A 15,823-nucleotide genomic window follows, 5' to 3' on the forward strand; every position below is an offset into this window, starting at 1 on the left:
TTTACCTAAAGAATACCACTTCCATTAAATATTTACCTGCTATATGTGAAAAAACAAAGAAATAAATAATTATGATGTCAAGACTCACTGCCAAGCACTTGATAGATCTCATTTAATCCTCATAACAACCCAGTGAAATAGGCACTAGTATTATCCCATTTCATTGATGGGAAAACTGAGGCTTAGAGAAATTAAGCAACTTGCTCAAGGTGACAGAGCCAAGGAACAAGAGAACCAGGTTTGTCCCAGGTCTGTCCGACTCCAAACCCATGTTCTTAAGCACGACTACCACCCTGCCTCCATTGAGGCTGGTTAAGGATTCGTTTCCTAGTACCAGGAGTGAAACAGGGGCAGGAGCTTTTCTTCTAAAAAGTGGGTCCAGCCTTGCCAGAGGAGAGCAAAACAAAAGCAAGTTTTATGGGAGGAGACAGAGCTGCTGCCTTGAGAGAGGAAGGGTTCAGCTCTCACCAGTACAAGCGGCGGATGGTGCCCCCTGGTGGTGGTGGTGGAGAAGGGCAGTGGGTGGGAACAAATTGGAGCTTGGGGTTTGCCAGTTAGTGAGGGGACGGATACAGAGCAGTGTCCTCCTCGGAGCAGAGAGCTGGTTCCACTTAGTCAGCCTGCCCCCAGGCAAAGGGCCAGAGCACGTCTCCCTTCCTAGGGCCCACGGGGTGCCAGGTCAGCCAGGCACCCATCACAGGTGACACAGGCCAGTAACCCAAATGACATCACCAAACGCCATCCACAGTCTTATCCTTCAAACCTAGCCTCTGCACCTAAATTCAGATTCCCGCACATACCATACTGGCATCATCTTGTTTACAATTTAGGGCCTAGGATTTGGGCTAATTTAGAGGCAACCAAAGGGGAAGCCCTCACGCCCGGTTTGCTTTTGCTTAGGGACCAGCCACCACGTGGGGGATTTCCTGCGGACCCCAACCACGTAGCTCCCCAAGGCCCAACCTCAGGGGGAGTCAGACAGGGGCCACTTCCAAGATAAGATAGGAAGTGCTCTGTAGCTCGGGGAGCATAGAAGAGGGGTGAGGGATTCTGCTTGGTGATTTGGGGAAGGTTCTGAAAACATCAGGATACCTCCGGTATTTGTCCCACCCCTGTTTTGAACCTCTAGATCAGGCATCACAAAGTGTGTTGACTCTGGGAATAAATACAGAAATGGAGCCGATAAACTGAGTCTCTGAAGGTGTCTCTCCACATCACCTGCAGTGTTTTTCCTCAATCTGTAAGAGGCCCCCTTCCCAGGGAGGCAGCAGGGCGAGTGGGGCGGCAGGGGAGTCAGGATGCCTGCGTTCTATTTCCAGCAGCTACCACTGACTCACGGTGTGACCTTGCTGAGGTCACAGCTATGTTTTCCTTGCTGGGGGAAAATCAGAGGTGGCAAAGCTTGCATTTTCCCAAGGCATGGGAGTCTTGGAATATGGGGGGCCTGTCTGCTCCCCATGAGCCCCAGCCATGTCTGCTCCTTCTGCTATTCACAAAAAAAGCCTTTCGATTTGGATTCAAGGCACTTTGGGGGACACAAAGCAAGAAGCAAGGCGTTCCTGCCACAGCAAGACTTACCGCCACTTTTATATGCAGTGTCTCTCCAAACACTTTTCAGCTCACGTTCCAAACCAATATTTCCCCACGTTGCCTTCACAGTGGCTGTGGAAGGGGAGAGGGAAGGTATTTTCCCTCTAGTTTCAGGATGAGGCAGTCAAGGCCCAGAGTGTCATTTCTCAACATTTTCATTACCGGGGACCCTTTGATTCTTTTACAACCGTGCAACCCCCTGTTTTGCAGGCCCTTGCTAAATGCTCTGAACTTATTAGGTAGAAATTCATCTGTTTCCATGAATCAAAGTCACCAGTTTCTGCTCAACACAGAAGAACTAGGGCTATCACTGAGTTCATTGCCAAGAACTGCGGCATTTGCTCTGGGTGACCTCCTTACAGGAAAAGGCCCAATTTTCACCAGAGTTTTTGAAATTCTGAAAAGAGTTGATCCTCAGGGGGCCCAAGGATCCCCGACTGGGAAGTATTTCCCTAGAGAGGTCGAGTGGCCTGTGAAAGGTTTTGTGGCTAAGGGTAGGGCCAGGACCAGGTCCAGGGGCCTGACACTCCGGCCAGGGCTCCAGCCTACCAGACCACTTGGCAGGCAGGAAGGTGCTCTCAGACACACAGGCCCAGGGGGGCACGTGTGTAGGATGGCAGCCCAGCCAAACGCAGATGCCCCGAGCAACGATGCTAGGGGCTCAGACGGGTAAGGAATAGGTTCCCCTCAGTGCTAGAGTGAGGGACCAGAGCCAAGCCTGAGGCTGGAGGGGTGGAGGGTGTAACCGATCGTTCCAGGGTGTTCCTGGAGAGTTGTAATGGGGGGACCCGTTTGTTCTGCCACCTGCCTTTGCCTTGACACGGCAATAATGCATTATTTATGCAGCCTGGGGTGTTCACCCACTCTGGGACGATTCAGACGTTTCCCCCAGACCTGCCTCATCAAAGGGATGAGACCAGAATGGGGGCTGAGCCCTTGCAGCGGGGGATGACCAAGACAAACTGGGGACCCTGGGAGAGTGGGGACACAGACAGGAGACTCAGGAGGTCTGGTGTGGAGGTCTGGGGTGTAGGCAGGCCCCCAAGTGCCTCAGAGCTTCCCTCAGGGCTCTGTACCCCTCCTCACCCAGGGCTCTGCTGAGCCCTTGCCTGTGTCCCAGAGGCTGAGGCTTTGATCCATCGGAAGGCGTCAAGCTGTGTGTACCTTTGGAGAAAGGCCAGGGCTTAGCTTTGTGGCTTCAGAATTCAAGGCTCCATCAATCTGCATGGGGCCAGGGGCCAGGGGCCAGGGCACGGGCTCTGGGGGCCTGCTGCCCAACAGCTGTTCCCGGGTTATTTTGGTCCAGGGGGAGCTTATCAATTCCAGGACACTTGGACCAAAATAGCCAACAGCAGGACAATCTCTTGGTGGCTCTGTGGGGACTTCTCCTTAGAAAAGTTTCTAAATGGGGTTGGGAAGGGAAAGGAGTTTGACTTGGGGGCTGGTGAAGGCTCTGAGGCTACACATGCCATTCCTTGCTGTCCTTCCAGCCTTGGCACCGCCCTGACCACCTTCCTTGGGGACCAAAGCTGGGGGCTGGTTGAGGATGGAGTAGAAATTAAGAGGGAAAAGATCATTTTTATTTATTTTTTATTATTTATTTTTTTGCGGTACGCGGGCCTCTCACTGTTGTGGCCTCTTCCGCTGCGGAGCACAGGCTCCGGATGCGCAGTCCCAACGGCCAAGACCCACGGGCCCAGCCGCTCCGCGGCACGCGGGATATTCCCGGACCAGGGCACGAACCCGCGTCCCCCGCATCGACAGGCGGATTCTCAACCACTGCGCCACCAGGGAAGCCCGAAAAGATCATTTTTAAACTCTGTTTCTTGACTCTGTGTTCCTCCCCCAAAGCTGGTGTCATGCATATTACCTTTTCCCATCTTACAGATGGGGCACACGGGGTCCAGAGTGTGGAAGCACTGGAACTGAGGCCACACAGCTGGGAACCCTGGCCTCTGAGGCCTCTGAGGGAGCCTCTCGGCTGGGCCTTGGTTAGATCAGCAGCAGATCCGCGCCCGGGTGGCTGCCAGTTCCCCGACAAACTCAGGGCCAGCGTGGAAACTGCTGACTGGCCCCTGGCTTTCCTTCGGGCCACAGCGGGGGCCCTGGCAGCGCCCCCTGGTTGACCCCGCCTGTCTCACTGAGATGGGTTAAGTGCCGGTGGAGGAAAGGTGGAAGGAGGACCAGCCACCCTGGAGCTCCCTGGAGCCCTCTGGAGCCCCGCCCAACCCCGGATCAACAGCCCCTGGCGCGGCCCGAGAGAGCCCGCCGGGAATGCCCTGGCGCAGAGCCAGAGGGACCCAGGTCGCGCTCCCTTTTGCAAGGGGTGGCGCGCGGGGAGCGCGCTTTGGCACCAGGCGGGCGCGGGGGTGCGGGGCGCACGACCGTGACACGCCCTCTGAAATCCACTGGGGCTGGGGGCGCTTGGTCACTGAACTTGGTCGTCGAGTGTTCCGCGCCAAGTCCGCGAGACAGGTCTTATTGCCCGGTGTCGGAAATAAGCTGCCCGGGCGGGGCCGCGTTTGGGACGGCCACTCCGCCACCCCTGCCGCTCCCGCCTCTCTCCCGGGATTTTCCAGAGGGTTAATTTCCTGTTCGGGTAAATCCTTCGCGAGTCCCTCGGCCCTCCCTCCCCGGAGCTGCCCCCTCCGCCCGAGCCTCCCGGGCTCCCCTGGTCGGTCCGCGCTGCGCTCCATCGCCCCGCGCGCCCGGGCGCAAGCCCTCCCCGCCCCGGCAGCCCTCCGGCTCCCAGCGTCTGGCCGCCGGAACCCCGCGCGCCGCCCCGCGCCAGGGCTCGGCCCCAGAGCCGCGTCCGCGTCGCCGCCGCTCGCGCGGGTCCCGGCTATGCGCCCCCGCGCCGCGCCCCGCGCCCCCGCCGGCGCCGGCGCCGCGCTGGGGCTCTGCAGCCTCCTGCTGCTGCTCCCGCCAGGACCCGCGTGCCCCGCGGGCTGCGCCTGCACCGATCCGCACACCGTGGACTGCCGCGACCGCGGGCTGCCCAGCGTGCCCGACCCCTTCCCCCTGGACGTGCGCAAGCTTCTGGTGGCCGGTAACCGCATCCAGCACATCCCCGAGGGCTTCTTCATCTTCTACGGCGACCTGGTCTACCTGGATTTCAGGAACAACTCTCTGCGCTCTCTGGAGGAGGGCACGTTCAGCGGCTCGGCCAAGCTCGCCTTCCTCGACCTCAGCTACAACAACCTGACCCAGCTGGGCGCCGGCGCCTTCCGCTCGGCCGGGAGGCTGGTCAAGCTGAGCCTGGCCAACAACAACCTGGCGGGCGTGCACGAGGCCGCCTTCGAAACCCTGGAGTCGCTGCAGGTGCTGGAGCTCAACGACAACAACCTGCGCAGCCTCAACGTGGCCGCCCTGGCCGCGCTGCCTGCGCTGCGCACCCTGCGCCTGGACGGGAACCCCTGGCTCTGCGACTGCGACTTCGCCCACCTCTTCTCCTGGATCCAGGAGAACGTGTCCAAGCTGCCCAAAGGTGAGCCTGCCGGCCGGACCGGGAGGCGGGAAGGAGTGAGGCAGAGCGCGTGGGGAGAGCCTAGGGCAGCGGCCTCGCGTTGAGCCTGGAAGGGGAGGCCTGGGCGCCCACGGCCACTGTCCTGGATGAGAGTTGCTCCCGGTGTAACCCTCCCAGGTTCCCAGAACTTTCCCTGGGACTCTGCTAGGGAAGGGAAGTGGGGAGGGACACATCTGGGATTCTCTGGAGATTCTGGGCCTGGTTGCCCTGCTTTCCCCCGTTTCTCCAGTAGTATTTGGGACCTGGATTTCCGAGATCATCCTGTGGGGCTTTGGGTCCTAGTACTGGTGGGTGTGGGTTATTTCTGGGCCCCTCCTAAGTGGAAGACACCCTACTCCGTGGGTAGCATTTCAGCACCCATCTCACTACACTGAACATGGGGAGGGAGCCCACCAGTTCTAAGAGCTCTCCAAGGGCTTCTGTAACCTGAGTAGGTCTTTGTTTCTCAGCTCCCAGTTTGCTCTTTGTCTAAAAGGAGTGAGGAATATTCCTGGTGAGGAAAAGCAGCAGCTTGCTAAGAGCCAGTCATGCAGTAAAGATTGGCCGTTCAGTAGCTTTTCAGCCCAGACGTGAAATTGCTGAACAGTCTTGTGGGCTGGGGCACCCTTTGCTTGCCTCGTGCACTTTTCTGGCAGTGACATGGACATACGTCCCCACCTGGCAGACAGGAACATAAGGGCACAGCAGGTAAGAGAGCCTGTGAAGGCCAGTGGGAAGGAAGCAAAGGCAGAGCTGAGGAGAGGGGACTCCAGCATACATAAGAATGAGCCCCATGACAGGGAGCGGGTGAAATGCCCTTATTTTCAGTGGATTCCAGGCTTCCCCTGGTGAGCATGTGAGCAGCGACCTCTCAGAGCCAGACTCCACCTCCCACCTTGACCCCGAGGGTTTGTCAGAACAGGAACCAGAGCTGAAAGACCCACAGTATAAAAGGTGACATAGAGGTGGATTTATCATGGGTAAATATATATTTTTTCCATTTATTGAGAATTCAGAAATGCTGCTCATCTGTGTCCGGAATTCCTGTGCTCGCTTATTCATTCTGTACTGTCACTAGCACAAATCCCAGGTATCAGGGGCCGTCACTTCTCTGCAGACACGGGTCCCTGAGCTGGAACTTTAAGCCCAGGCTGGCTCTCCCACATGAGCAAGTCATAAAAAGATCTGACCTGCAAGGTACAGAGTCGCCTGACTTTAAACTTTGCCTTCACTCACTCCCCAGACCCTCCCCACCAGAAGACAGGAAGGTCCAGATGCAGACGTCACTGTTGAACGGCGGTTCCCCTTGGTTCTCATGGCATCTGCCTTTGCTTCTTGGTAGAGTTGGCATCATGAACCCCAGCTGTCAGTTGAGGTGCTGTCATTGGCTCCCACCATCATTCACTCGAGGGCTAGGGGTGATGGGTCAGGAGCTGTGGATTTCAGTCTCAGTTGTGCCGTGGCTGGCTGTGACCTTGACCGGGACAGGTATCCTGTCTGGGCTTCGGTCTCGTCATCTTTACAGTACTTTGGTTGCCCTCTGAGGCCTCTACAGAGCCCTGGGTTGGAAGGTATACACTGGAGTCCTGGCTTAAAAACTGGGTGACTCTGGGAAAGTTCTTTGAACCTCCTCTTCCTCCTGTGTGAAATTGGGACACAGTGGTGCTGACCAATCCACCTGACCAGTGATTGTCAAGATAAAGCGGGTAAATTAAAGAGCAAAGAATATAAAATGTTATCCTTCCTACTGTCTGTAATGTAGGAAAGCGAAGAGCCATCAGATGAGGATGTGTGGCTGGGGGTAAGGATGGACGGGTCCAGAGCAAGGAACAGTGTCCAGGCCCTGGGGAAGAGTTGGTCTCATTCAGGCGGGGAGAGGACGGAGACAGCAGCATGGCAGCATGGGGGCTTCCGGCATCTCCTGAGGTGAAGCACTGAGAGCAGCTCTGACCTCACTGCCCATGTTCTGTGGCCAGAGCAGCGTCCCGAGCTCTGTGAACCGGAAGTGGGGCGGTTGCGAAGCACCTAGCCCAGGCCTTGGCGTGGGAGAGCTGAGCTCCCACGTAGACTCAGATTATGACCCTAGACAAGTCCCTGACCTTCTTTGTGCCTCCGTTTCCCTGCCTCTGACTTCAGACTGAAGATCAAAATCCCACAGCGTGTTTGCGGCGAGGGTTGCGCGAAGTCAGCTCTGTCGAGGGTGTGGTAATCTTAGCAAGGAGTAGATGATCTAGGTGATCGCTAGGTGTCAGTCACCCCCTTCCCTCCTCCTTCTGCATTTGGGCCTCTCATATTTTCACAGGTGCAGCGGGCAAGGGGGCCAAGTGCCCAGACTCTGGCACAGAGCTGCTTAGTTCAAATCCTGCCTCTACTTCTCACTAGTTCGGAGGATTGAAAGGGTATTATCTATAAAGTACTTAGAGCAGTGCCTGACAGACAGTATGTACTAATAAGCATTAGTGCTGTTACTATTACCCCGTTTTCTCTGGAAGGCCCAGAGAGGTGATGCGAGTGACTTGCCCAAGGTCACACAGAGAGTTAGAAGCAGCTGGGAGTGCACCAGGGCCTCCTGGCTCCCCGCCCCCCGCCCCTGGCCACGCTGACTACCCACTTCCCACGAAGGAAAGCCAGGCACCATGGGGCACAAGCTCCAAGGCTTTCTAGGCGGGCACCCAGGGGAGGGAATTCAGAGGAAGGAGCAGAGGGGACCCACCCTCATTGTCTTTCCTTCACTTCCCCTGTCCCTCCTCCCCCAGAGAAGCAAATTGAACAAGTGACCTTGAGCAAGTGACCTTGACTAGCCCTGACAGCACAAAAAATGTGATCGGGGCTTCCCTGGTGGTGCAGTGGTTGAGAGTCCGCCTGCCGATGCAGGGCACACGGGTTCGTGTCCCGGTCCCGGTCCGGGAAGATCCCACATGCCGTGGAGCGGCTGAGCCCGTGAGCCATGGCCGCTGAGCCTGCGCGTCCCGAGCCTGTGCTCCGCAGCGGGAGAGGCCACAACAGTGAGAGACCCGCGTACCGCAAAAAAAAAAAAAAAATGTGATCGTCTGCCAGTGAGCCTCCTTGCTAATGGGAGCGCTCAGCCACCCGTCGGGGCAGCCGGTCCCCTCTGTGCAGGCTCCCCAGGGCTTGATGGGGAGGCGGGGCACGGAGGCATCTGGGTCTGAGGACTCAGGGGGAGCCGGCCTGCCGGTGCTGGGTCTGAAGGAAGAGAGCAAGGGGACGCCTGCCAGAATGCCCACTGGCCCCCTTAGCGACAGCAAACAAGCAAACCAACCCCAAACAAGCAAACAAACGAGCAAAACTCCAGGATGCCCAATTCACTCTGAATTTCAGATCAACGCGGCATAATATTTTAGTATCAGTGTGTCCCGTGCCACGTTGGGATATTCTCACACACAGGATTACTTGCTGTTCTTCTGAAATTCACGTCACTGGCCGTCCTGTGTTTTGCCCGGTGGCCCTACCTTATGGCGGTGGTTTGTGGTTTACAAGTGCCGTCTCTTTTAATACAATACCTGCGCCTGGCAAGTACCTTTACCCACAACTTCCCCAACAAGAAGCAAACGAGGTGCAAAGGTCACATCGTTAGTGACTGAGAAGAGCTTGCACTCAGGAGCGTCTGACCCCACTCCTGATAATTTCTGGAGGGTGAGAATAGCCCCAGCACTGTCCTACCATCCCCGACTCTCATGGGTGACAGCTGACCTTCCAGCCCCAGATTCTGCACCTGGTCTGGTGGTTCTCCCAGTAGATAGTAGGTCCTGGGCCAAGTGGGACAGTATACCATCAAGGGAACAGTGACCATCCCTCTTTCAGTAGAAGGGCTCCAGACCTGGAAGCAAGAGACCTGGGAAATCGCTCAAGTGACCAGCAGGATAGAGAGGGAGAGATGGGGAAGGTGTGGGGAAACAGGGAAGCATGAGCACCTTCTCAGCAGACAGTGATCTTTAAAAAGCCCTCCAGCCCCTCCCATTGCCTTCCCATTACAGCAGCCCAGTGAGGTGGGTAGGGAATGAAAACACACGGGTGATGAGAAACCTGTGTGCTAATCACCTAGGGAGCTTGTTTGACATGCAGATTCCTGGGCCCCCAGACCTACTGGATGTGTGCCTGGGGGGTGAGGCCCGGGAATCTGCATTTTAATTCCCCCCACCCCCAGCCCCTGAAAGGGGCTTGCAGTGCACACTCACTAAAGCTTGAAAACTGTGCTGGAGGGGGAAGTCATTTTGCTGCAGCTGTGGAAATGCTGTGTGACGTTATACGACTTTCCTGTCTCTCTGTGTCTCAGATTTTTCTTTGGTAAACAAAGGAGTATGGGTAGGAGGACTTTAAGGTTCCTTCCAACTCTAAAGTTCTATGGTTTCAAGGGAAGGGAAGACTGTCTGTGTCTTAAAGTTTGGGAAGTTGAGGCCTGGGGAGAACAGGTCCCTCCAGAGACCCCTCTGTTGGAATCCAGGTGGCCGTAGTCTCTGTGCGGTGGGGAGGGGGCAGATCACTCAGGCAGCCCGGGGCTGTGGGCTCACAGGACATCTCACATGTCCCAGCCTTGGGTATGAGGAACCATAGCCGGCAGGCAAGGGGCTGTCTCTGTGCTCAGAGGTGCATGGAGCCAGCAGGCTTCCCCGGGGACACAGACCGCACGGAGCCCTGAGTGTGTATTATGGGAGAAGCCCAAGCAGGAGCTGGGGCCTGGGGGTGAGGGGTGCCGAATAGTGAGGCACCTTCTGTCACCTCCCTTTGCAGCCGTGGCTTCGTGTGGCCTGCAGGACACAGCCCACAGCCCCAGGGGAGAGATCTGAGCTGCAACTGGGACCTTGACAAGGGAGGCTGTGGGGAGGCAAGGGCTGGGAGAAGCGGGGACTGGGGGGAAATTAAACACGGCTGCACGTCATGCCTTGAGTCTGTTCACCCTGGCCCCTTGGGTGGGTACAAGCCTCCGAGACAAGGTCCACTGTAGTGCCTGGAGCACCCGGGCATTCTGTGGTGTGGCTCAGCCCCTGCAGGGTGGACCCTGCAGGCAGAGTCCTGTCGAGGAGGGGGTTCATGGCAAGTGGGGTGCTCACCAGTTATATCACTAACCCTGCCTGCTTAGCAGGCCAGACTCGCGGCCTTCTGGGGGAGCCCGCCCCCCAATCTCCCAGTAACTCCACCTCCCTTTCCTGATGTCAGATGCCGTGAGGGCCTGATTTGGTCAGATGAGTGGGGACTTGTTGTCATACTGACAAAAGAAACAGTAATTCAGCCAAAGGAGCACAAGCTGATGCTTGCCTGGAGGTCACACAGGTCCTTTTCGCCCAGGTGACTCGTTTTCTTTGAAAATAAAAGCATTTTATTTTTCTGATTATAAAATAACAGGTCCTTTGTAGACTTGGGAAATGTAGATAAATATCATGAAGAGAATAAAAACCACGCAGAATCCCACTGCTACGAAAGTTTTACTGTGTTTAGTTCTGGTTTTATTCTTATGCATATATATATATTTTAAACAAATTGATATTATACTATATATCTTATTACTGACTCTTTTCCTCTTGCTGAGTTGTGAGAGTTACTTGTCGTTATAGCTCTTTGAAAATTTAACATTTTACGGTCATGCAAGAGGTCATTTTATGTCTAGTCATTGAACCTGTCTCCTGTTGTTAGAAATGTGCATTGTTTTTTTTTTTCTGTTTTGTATATACACGGTGCTGAACTGAACATCCTCATTCATGTAAATTTGTGGACATCTCCGGTTATTTCTCTGGGGTGGATTCTTTGAGGTGGAATCACCAGGTCAGAGTCTATGGTTATGTTAAACCTCTGGATACATTTTTGCCTAATTGCACCCCAGACAGCAGGCTCTGTTGGCAAATGGAAAGTACCTGTCTCACTGTGCCTCTCCCAGGTTTATGTATTATTATTTTATTTTTTTTATTTTTTGCGGTACGCGGGCCTCTCACTGCTGTGGCCTCTCCCGTTGCGGAGCACAGGCTCCGGATGCGCAGGCCCAGCGGCCATGGCTCACGGGCCCAGCCGCTCCGCGGCATGTGGGATCTTCCCGGACCGGGGCACGAACCCGCATCCCCTGCATCAGCAGGCGGACTCCCAACCACTGCGCCACCAGGGAAGCCCTGTATTATTATTTTTAAACATGCTTTCGAATTTAATAGACAGAACAATGACATCCCCTTATTGCTATAATTTGCATGATTTGCTCGCCAGCGGAGTGGACCGCTCCCTTGTGTTTTACACTTAAGAGAACCACGTTGCTGGCAGAGGTTGACTGAGGTCTTGCTCGCTCTTGCAAGGGGCCTCCTCCTGCGGTTCACAGGCCTGTACATGTCCTGGCGTCATAGGCTCATGTGTTTTTAACTTATGTCTTAATTAGAGTTGATTCCCCGGCGTCACCTTTCTCACCATCCCGTGTCCCAGTCAGGTGTCAGCTTCTACAGACACCACGATCTGGAGTCCGGGGGAGAGTCAACTGCAAACATGACCTGAGACAGCCCTGCCCTGTCTCTCTTCTCCCTGGAGAGCCCCACCCGGTCCCGCTACTCTGTCCCAAACGTTGGATCTTTCTGGAAATGTCACCTTCATCCTGCTGTTCTATCAATTAACTCAAAGGGCGACCTCATTGCCGGGCTAGCGGACAGAGGACCCGCCTTCCTTCCCAGCTAGGACAGTCCCGGGGGAGCACAGGTAGTTGGGGATTTGCTCTGGAGAGGTCAGTGTCACTGTTACCTGAAGCTGACAGGCTGCCATCTGACTCAGATACCCAAAGGCATAGGCCTTTCAGGCAAGTGGCCGTCCAGTGCCTGCTGTCCCAGAATCCCGTGGTCTCCGAGGTAGCTGGGAGTGAGGTGCTTGGCAGGCCTTGTCACCTTTGGGCTGACAGTGTGATGATGGCACAGAAGGGCCTCCTCGTGGGTGGGCTGTCGTGAGGACCAAAATTGGGTGTGTTCACGGTTATGTGAGCCAAACCGTATCCTGAACTTGGTCACTGTAGGAGAACAGCAGAGTGTGTCAGTCCAGTCCTGGGAGTGTCCTGGGCTCCTGCCCTCGGGTCTTTGCCCAAACGGTGCCAGCCAGGTCCCCGATTCTTCCCTCCCGCCCTTCCCCACCTCTGCTTCTCTGCCCTTCTGGTTTTTACTTGGCCTTCCAGCCTCCAACCCTCTGGGCCTCAAGGCTGGGTTGGGAGTCTGGCCTGTGTGACCTCATTGGATGCTGTGTTATCTCTATGGCCACTACTTGAGCTTGCCAGTTCACAGGTCTGGCCTGTTTTGAGGACACAAACCGTGTCTTTTTGTCCTTGAGTCCCCAGCAGCTGGTGCAGTATGTGGCATGTTTGGAAACCTTCTGTTGGCTTCCATTGCACTTAGAACAAGCCAGCTCCCTCCTATGTCCCACGAGGCTCCTCTGTCCCGTGAACACGCCAGGTGCCAGTGACCAACCAGGACCTCCTAACTTACGGCTCCCTCTCCTGCTAAGACGTTTCCCAACCCAAATGGCTGCGTCTTCCTCATCATCACGTCCCCAGGAGATGTCCCGTCCTCAGAGAGGCCTTCCCTGACCACCCCGCCCAAGCAGTCCTGTCCCCACCCTCTCCTCGTTGTCATATCTGCTGGTTGTGTCTGTGGCGTCTCGCTCACTGAGTCCACATTATCTCGTTCACAAGTCTTGTCCCTCTAGAAACAGGAGCGCCAGATCAGCAAGCTCCCTGCTCTGTCCCCAGCGCCTGGGGCCATGCCCAGCGTAGAAGGGGCTCCGTGGGGCAGTAGGCATGTGTGAGTGAGTGGACGAATGCACACGCCCGAGGGCTGTGTCACAAGGGCCATTGGGGGGACAGGCCGACATCACTGGCCTTGGCTTTTGTCCCCACCAAATACCCCCTCTCCGACCTCGGTCGGCCAAGGATATCCAGATCACCTTTTAGCAAAGACAGAGCCCAGAGAGGGGTTCTCTAGCTCCTTCAGCAGATTCTGTGTGATCCTGGTCAAGTCCTGAGGCTCAGGCTCTCCACTGCGAAGGCGGGAGGGAGCTAGCTGTGCCCGCCCCATCTGTTGGAGCAGTGCTGGCAAGACGGCGGGGCGGCCATTCATTCTGGGAGTCTGTTAGCCTCTGCTCTGCGAGGTGCAATGAGAATGGCTGGTGGGGGGAATTCAGGACACTGAGGCCGCCGACCTCAGTTTACCCCGATGAATGGGAAACCAGCTGCCTCTGACATAAGCAGACAGAAGGGTGTCTTGTAAGCATGTGGGTGTCACCAGGAACCCAAGTCCTGAACAGTCAGGCCTCCGGGAGCTCGTGGCTGAGACCCGAGAGGCTGCAGGGAACACAGCGCCTCCTTTTTGCACCCTCTGCTTCTCACACTTTTTTTACCCCCCTTCATATACTGATGGACTTTCTGTATTTTTCCATCCATGTGGCCAAAAATACGCTGCTCCGTTCACGAGACCAGCTGAGGCTGCGCGAGACTGTGCTGTCTTGGTCCCAATTTCCAGGTCCGGGGAGGAGGCTCTGGCGGGCAGAGCTTAGGGATGGGGGCTGGGCAGGCCATGCACTAGACATCCAGCTAGGCAGCCGTGACCGTGGCCGAGCTTCCAGTGAACTGTCTGACGGCAGATAAATCCCCCGACATTCCTGGGCCCTGGTGTTCCCTCTGTCAAATGCAGGTGATAGCACCTGCCCTTTGACCTCGAGTGATGTCATGTGAAGATGCTCAGAGTGCAGCTTCCGCCAGCACTGCACGTAGAAGCTGTTCTTTTCTTCCTTATCCAATTCATAGAAATGTGCAAACAGGCTTACAAATCCCACCGGATTTAAGCCTTTCCTGTCAAATCCCAGATGTCTACAATCCAGGGAGACGGGCATTATCTGTGTGTTCACAGCCCATCCTCCCAGTGGCTCTCAGCCTGGCCCCTCTGCTTCAGAGGCTGCCCATCAAGGAGCCCCCGGGTGCCTCATCTCTTCCATCCTCTGGGCTGGTCATGGGATAAATGCCAAGGGCAGGAGTCAGGACCCTGAGGGAGCTGCGGGTCACTCAGGATCCAGAGAGCTAGGAATCGGGGTCCCTGTCCCCACTTCCTTGTTAGCCAGCAGTCGACCTGTGTCATGTCCTCTTTCTCAGTTGCTCTAGATCATGAGTGGTGACCCCAGACGCCCCTGGGGGCTGTAGGTGGGAGTTATCAGAGAGGGAGGGGCAGGAAGGGAACCACATGCACATGAGAAACAACCTAGGGCACCGCGCTGGCCGGATCCCCCGGAACACGGTGGTGGCTGCGCTCCTCTCCCCAGCCACACGCTTTAGACCCTGGGGCTAGATGACCTCGAAGGCCTCTTCTGTCTCTGACTTTGGCTTGGTCTGTGCCCTCCCCAGCCAGCCTCCTCCGGGTCGCAGGATGAGAGGGTCTGGAAGCCGCTCGCCCCCAGCTCCCAGCACAGGTTTCCTGGGTGGGTTCCCTTGGCATATAGGCCCCATCACCCTGGTATCTCTCTTTCAAATCAGTAGGTGCAAAAGTATGTTCCTCTCTTCTCCCTCGTCATGTGAAGAAAAGGCCCTCCCCTCACATTATTAGAAAGAATGCCATTGCTTTTGCACAAGACACCAACGAGATGATGTCCCTTTTTAAACATAACCAACATAAATGATCGTCTGCATCAGAAATGAAGATGCCACATGGTCCCGTTGAGGGGCTGAGAGCTTAGAGCTGACAGTCAGGACACCCTGGACCTGCTGCCACCTCCTTGACCTGGGCAGGTCACCTGACTTGTCTGGGCTGTGGTTCCCTCATCTGTTACCCCGAGGTTTATTTGAAAGATCAGGGAAATACTGATGTCAAAGAGTTTTAGAAGAAACTGGGGGCATGCAGAATAACTGTCTTTTTTTAATATATATATATAAGCTTAATTTATCACAAGAATTTAATGCTTAGGGGAGATTTTTTTTAATTTATTTATTTATTTTTGGCTGTGTTGGGTCTTCGTTTCTGTGCGAGGGCTTTCTCTAGTTGCGGCAAGTAGGGTCCACTCTTCATCGCAGTGCACGGGCCTCTCACTATCGTGGCCTCTCTTGTTGCGGAGCACAGGCTCCAGACACGCAGGCTCAGTAGTTGTGGCTCACGGGCCCAGCTGCTCCGCGGCATGTGGGATCTTCCCAGACCAGGGCTGGAACCCATGTCCCCTGCATCGGCAGGCAGATTCTCAACCACTGCGCCACCAGGGAAGCCCCAGAATAACTGTCTTGAAGGATGAAGTTTTCTACTCACAGATCTCTAGAAATAGGAAGAGTGGAAGCCATGCAGGGCCACACAGGGAAGCACTAGGGATGGTCAGGAGACAGAAGGAATGGAAGGAAAAACAGGTGAGAGTCTTTATTGTGGTTTTTGCAGGAAGGAATGGGCACGGCAGGGTAAGCAGAGGAGGCAGGTTAAGGGTTGGCTAGTTTGAATAATTTCAGGAGGCTCTGGCTAAAAGGGTGATCCTTAGCTGTCGTGTACCTGGCCCTGTGGTGATTTAGGGCAGGGAGATAGTGTCTCGGACTGCAAGAACCTGATAAAAGGAGGTGGGTGCGGTATGGACTTGGGTTGGTAGCTTTGCATGTCAAGGGTGTGCTCACTGGTGAGGGTTTACTGTCTCTAGGAACTGGCCAACCCCGGGAGGGACAGTCCATCCCCGGTGGCAAGGCCCCAAGATGCCAAAGCTATGTAAAATATAGAATGTAAAAGTCATGATTAATACAAGGGT

General features: G+C 55.5%; 1 protein-coding gene across 1 annotated transcript in view; it reads left to right on the plus strand.

The window, feature by feature from the left end:
* The first annotated feature begins 4,434 nt into the window (after positions 1–4,434).
* LRRC38 (leucine rich repeat containing 38) overlaps positions 4,435–15,823 on the plus strand; it is a 33,787-nt gene continuing 22,398 nt past the window's right edge. Inside the window, exon 1 of the mRNA XM_019918799.2 lies at positions 4,435–5,077. Coding sequence (XP_019774358.1) covers positions 4,435–5,077 — 643 coding nt within the window. The remainder of the gene's footprint in view (positions 5,078–15,823) is intronic.

This window comes from Tursiops truncatus, chromosome 1, assembly GCF_011762595.2.
Source record: "Tursiops truncatus isolate mTurTru1 chromosome 1, mTurTru1.mat.Y, whole genome shotgun sequence".
Lineage (NCBI taxonomy): Eukaryota > Metazoa > Chordata > Mammalia > Artiodactyla > Delphinidae > Tursiops > Tursiops truncatus.